We start from the raw sequence: 6,000 nt of genomic DNA, 5'->3' as shown, positions 1-6,000 counted from the left end.
ATGCCGGACCTTTATTATAAATATGATTCTAGTGAAAATTACGTTTGAGTCTGATTAAATACGCTTCATTAATTGTACTTGAATATTTCTGGCTTCACGGAGAACAACAGTGTTACATAACAGCAGCTCCCCTCCCTGACAACACACTGCTGAGTCTAAATTACTTTTGCAGAACAACATGTCGGTAGCTTTCAAACATTTCCTGATTTAATGAATTTGATCCGGTGCTGGTGGTGTGCCAAATGGATAAAATCTTCTGTAGCAGTATATGTATTTTAATATTAGGATATCTATATATATCATGATACAGTACATTTTCAGTAAATTCAATTGAGAAACAATTTATAACTGAAACTCGATGAAAGTGTTTTTGGCTAATCCAGTGACAAATCAAGGTATTTCATGAAAACGAGATTGTAAAATACAAATGTCAGTGCAAATATTTGCTCGTTTCTTTTTGCTAATGTCTTGGAGGCGGATTTGGATCTGTGTTCATCACCAGAGGAGTCTGGTTACTGTAAACTCAGCAGAACAAAGTCCTCTGGAGTGCAGCTAACAAACTGATGCCCAGAGACAGAAAAATACAAGTAAGCAGTAGTGGAGAAGTAACTAAGTACATTTACTCAAGTACTGTACTTAAGTACAATTTTGATGTACTTGTACTTTACTTAAAGTGGTCATATTGTGCTTTTTGGCTTCTTCCCTTTCCTTTAGTGTTATTTATCTTTTTTGTGCATGTAATTGGTTTGCAAAGTGAAAAAGCCCAAAGTCCACCCCAGAGGCCGTTACCCTCTCCCAAAGAAAACTCCTGAACTGAAAACAGCTCGACTGCAGGCCGGCCTTTACTTCCGTAACGTATCTACATCACTGTGTAACACGCCTCATAATGCACGAACAGAGCAGTTTCCACAAGTCCACCTAAAGATGACATTAAAATAACGTTAGACACCCTCCGGTCAGTCAGTGGGCGTAAAGCTGTTACTGTGGTGAGACAGTGCTCAGTTAAAACGTTACTATGTAAGATTAATTCGTTACTAATTAATAACTTCCCACGCTGAAGCGTCTCGCTCCAGTCTCGGTTGTGGAGCTGCTTCGGGTCGTTCTGCCTGTGTTTCGGCATCAGACTCGAACGCGTACAGCTGAACCGAAGCCGTAGTTACCGGCTGAAGCGGCTTCGTTTTGGATCACACTACCTTGCTCGTCAGGACCCGCCCTACTCTGCTTCTGATTGGCTAGCAGTCCTTACCTCGGTACTGCACGTGTGCGACTCCCAACAAAGATCCAATAGAAGTGCGACGCCTCACTCGGGAGCTAAAACGGAGCGTTCGAGAGAAGAGGTGCTGCAGCGATGAGCAGTGTGAGGGAAAATATGGTGTTTTTTGAAAGTTAAACCATGTCAACCTGTTCTGGTACAACCCCAAAATAAAATTATGAACCTGAAAATGAGCATAATGTGACCACTTTAAGTATTTCCATTTTAAGTTACTTTATACTTCTACTCTCCTACATTTCAGAGGGAAATATTTTACTTTTTACTGCACTACATTTCTCTGACAGATTTAGTTTGATTAAAATTTTACACAGAAAACCTATAATGAGTTTCTAAAATGACATATTGTTAAGGATTGAACTACCAACTAGTAATGTATATAAAGTATGGTGGTTAAAATAAGCTCCACCAGCTACAACATTAACAGTAATGTTTTAGTATTAAGACTCGGATAATATGTGATACAGTAGCTTTACAATGAGAGGGGCCATTCTGCTGTCTAATGAGTACTTAAGTACTTTTTGTTGCTAATACTTTTTCCCGTAACAGAGTATTTTCACAGTGTGATGTTGCTACTTTTAAGTAAAAGATGTAAATACTTCTTCCACCTGCAAGTAAGAAAATCTATTCAACACTTTCTGCTCCTTTAAAAAATAAAAAAATAAAAAAATCCAAATGTTTTTGGTGAAATTTGGTACACAATAAATTTTATATACGCGCACAAACACAGACAAATACAATTCTCACATAAACATTTCAATGAACCGCCCATCACACACACCACTAAGCATTCAAATATACAAACAGGAAAATAGTTACTGCTAACCTGCGAGTGTGAAGCGCACTCAGCTCTGTGACAGAAACAGTACAAACGGTCTTACCAGCTCCATGAGGCTGTGCAGCTGTCCGATGGTCTCCGGCAGGCTGACCAGCTTGTTGTTGCTGGCGTTGAGGACTCTCAGAGGTAAACCGCACAGACAGGCCGGCAGAGAGCCCAGCTGGTTACGACTGCAACACAAACATTACTCATTCATTTAGCAAAGAATAAATTATCACCACGCTGATGATGTCCAACTAACTATTTAACACTAAATCTGAAAACAATTTAAAAGCCACTTCCTTTCACTTGTTATCTGGGATTTGGGAGTACGAGCTGCCAAGATAACCGTCGCACGGTTTATATCGGTGTTTTTAAACCGGCAGCGCTGATTAACGTGCACTACCCTTTTTAAAAATAGACAAATAATAAACAAGTTGCCCAGACGACAAATTCTAATAACGAATGATCATTTTTACGGACTGTTTCAAAGACATTAGGAGAGAGCAGAACCACAATGAGCCATTTTAAAAGGACATGAATACTTTAACACTAATTCTCCCAACGCAGCATTAAAATTAAACGGAAAGACGTGAACAGTTAATGCATGACACAATAAACGTGTTCAATAATATGATTATTATTGCTGTTACTTTTGTACCATACAGACAACAACAAGCCCACTGGGGGGAAAATGATCTCACACCAACACTTCCCTTTTCCTCCATGTACAAGCGTGTGTGTGTGTGTGTGTGTGTGTGTGTGTGTGTGTGTGTGTGTGTGTAAGATATCAGATCTCCACACCATAAATGACGTGACACACACGCCACCTGATATGTTAAATTCCAAATCACCACATGGAACGAGCCAGCTTGAAGGTGTTAACGCGCAAACACACACACATAAATGTCGTGTTATATATAATATTTCAGACTGATTTTAGTAGCAAAACAGAGGAACAGCTCCACGTGGTCGAGCTACACGACGCTCATGTCAATACTGTCCTCTCATACACATATATTTATATCATAATATTTGCTGCACTTTTAGGTAGAGATCTTCTGATCATGGTTTTTGTTCCCAATCCAAGACATTTACTGTTTTTTATTATTCTAGCTAACTCGCTTGACAGCTGCCATACCCCGGAGCAGTCCAACAAAGGACTGGGATGCCTGGATCAGTCACAAACCTGATCCTGTGGATCGATTTGGGATCGACTTTTAGGCGTTTAAACGGTACGTCTGACGGGCAGCTGGTGGAAAAGCAGCAGATTTCGGGGTTTTTCTACTGTGTAGCAGTGACAAAAACAAAATGTATTACTTTACAGTACTGATGCTGCACATATGCAGGATAAGTGACATTACTACTGTATTCTTTGAGAGTTTGTCAAATGTCTGGTGGGCTGAACCAAATTAACCTTTTTTCTGCTGACTCATCACCCCCGACGCTTCCTCTACAAGCCATGCACTTCTGCTGTGAGTAAATTCTGAATGTCAAATCGCACTTTGTGACTTTGCACTTTGGCAGCCAGCAGTGGCAGCGTAAGGGAGGGTGTAACGCGTCTGCAACTTCCAAGAAACCAAGACATTACGATAATAACATGTCACTTCTTCTTCTTTAATAGGTCAAAAGGTTTTTGACTCACTCGTTGGCTAGTATGATGAAACAGCAGACTCAAGGCAGCTCTGTGTCTTGATTACATTTTAATTTACTCCTTTGAAGCTTCACTAAACGCTTGATGATAAATTCATAATCAACTTACTGAGTCAAGTCCAGAGCAGCTCCTCTATGGCAAAACAATCACTGTAATGTCTCTTTTTTGTTTTAACTTGTGTCTGTGAGGCACTTTGGGCGTTCTGTATAAATAAATCTGACTGAGAAAAGCAAACCATACAGCGCCTTTAATCTGGGACCAGTGAAACAGAAACACAGGCACACATAATACACACTAACACACAGATACGTAGATGTACTGTCCTGACACACACACACAAGTATTCACACACCCGTCTGACTCAGCTCTGAAAATAACATTCAGGAAACATATAAGGGAGTTTATCCAGCTGTTCACACACACAAACACAAACACGCGAAACTGCAGTATTTTTAAGCACACAAATCTGAGATAAAGTTTGTTAAAATCGGGTCGCTGCTTCTTTCTGGGTTGTTTTTATGTTTTAGGAGATAATGAAGAAGAAAACAAGACTAAGAGTCAACAGCCAAGCTAGCAGCAAGCGGTGCTTTGAGCTAAATGCTAACATCAGCATGCTAACATGCTCACAGTGACAATGCTAACATGTTGATGTTCAGCAGGTATAATGTTCACCATCTTAGTTTAGCGTGTTAGCATGCTAACATTAGCTAATCAGCAGTAAACACAGCTGAGGCTGATGGGAGCGTCAGCAGCTCTGCAGGTCAGAAACCAAAGTGTCGGACGCGTTGACATGTCGACCTGATGGTGGCGCTAGATGGAAAGTCAGAGGATCAGCAGAGTTATTACAGTTCATCCTGAGGGGAGCATGAACGTCTGACTAAATTTCATGGCAGTCCATCCATCCGTGTGATAAGGTCGTCTGACGTTGATTGGTTAGTTATTGGTTTGATTAATGGTTTACAGTCTAATAATGTGTGTTTGTATTGATTACTGACGCTGGCTGATCAGGTCATTATCAGCTAATTGTTTCTAATGGACCCTTCAGCTTCCCTTTTTAACATTTATTCACCCAGAAAAATAATATATATATATATATATATATATATATATATATATATATGTATTTCTGTGTATAATATCACCTCCTCTTTCTGTCAGCTGCTGTGTGTCTGCAGTGAATTTACAGATTTGAGATTTTATTTGTTTAACTTTCAGATACATTTTCAACATGCATGAATAACCGGAATTATAACCACATAACATCAAACATGAGTTTAGTCGAAAAACACAACTTTTATTGGTTGTCAGACATTTTAACATTGTTTTTTTTTTTAATCTGGTTTTGTAAAGCACTTTGGGCTGCACGACAGGTGCTATTCAAATACAAGTTATTATTATTATTATTGTTCCTGATTACAACTGTTTGGTTCCTTGAAGCTAGATTAATTACATTTTGTGTTTACAGCTGCAGTTAATGATTGTTTTATCAGTTCATCTTTTGATTAGATTTCCAATTAACCAATGAACAGTCCAAAACCCAAAGATATTCAATTAACAATATTATAAAACAGAGAAAAGCAGCAAATCTTCAGATTGGAGAAGCTCAAACCAGAGAATGTCTTGAAATAAACTATTGTTTCCATTATGGATTAATCTGCCAATTATTTTCTCAATTAATCGATTAATAATTTGGTCAATAAAATGTGAGAAAAAAGTGAGAAATGCCGATTATTATTTCCTAGTATTAATAAGCAAGGTGATGTCTAACAGTCCAAAACTCAAATATATTCAGTTTACTGTGATACAATACGAAACTGGAACAGGAGAATTTTTGGCATTTTTGGTAGAAAAGAAAAGACTTAAACAATTATTCAATTATCAGGATAGTCGCTGATTAATTTTGTCGAGCAACTCGTCGATTAATAATTTCAACTCTAGATGTTAACGTCAGCAGATCATCAAAAAAGTGAGGCAGCGTAACCACAAACATATCAGATTATCAGATGTGAAAGCTCATTTCACCTGCAGAGCGAGCCTCACCTCGACCTTTAAACACAACCTGACAGAGTACAGGACAGTGTGTGTGTGTGTGTGTGTGTGTGTGTGTGTGTGTGTGTGTGTGTAAGGTTTCTGAGTTAACTAACAGTCCACTAAATGCCAGCTGTGTGTGTTGACACAGGAAGCGCACCGGGCTTTGAGGCCAATTCGACATAGTGGCCAAACCGTGGAATTACAACTTCTGGGGCGTCATGTGATGCA

The 6,000-nt window shown here is 39.0% G+C and overlaps 1 protein-coding gene across 6 annotated transcripts in view; it reads right to left on the bottom strand.

The window, feature by feature from the left end:
- Positions 1-6,000, bottom strand: part of lrch1 (leucine-rich repeats and calponin homology (CH) domain containing 1) — a 101,331-nt gene that overhangs the window by 57,028 nt on the left and 38,303 nt on the right. For all 6 annotated transcript variants that reach the window (XM_044215929.1, XM_044215928.1, XM_044215930.1 and 3 more), the window contains exon 3: positions 2,152-2,278. In XM_044215929.1, coding sequence (XP_044071864.1) covers positions 2,152-2,278 — 127 coding nt within the window. The remainder of the gene's footprint in view (positions 1-2,151; positions 2,279-6,000) is intronic.

This window comes from Siniperca chuatsi, linkage group LG12, assembly GCF_020085105.1.
Source record: "Siniperca chuatsi isolate FFG_IHB_CAS linkage group LG12, ASM2008510v1, whole genome shotgun sequence".
NCBI classification, from domain to species: domain Eukaryota; kingdom Metazoa; phylum Chordata; class Actinopteri; order Centrarchiformes; family Sinipercidae; genus Siniperca; species Siniperca chuatsi.
The sequence above is the reverse complement of the archived record's forward strand: the minus strand, read 5'-3'. Positions and strand labels throughout refer to the sequence as shown.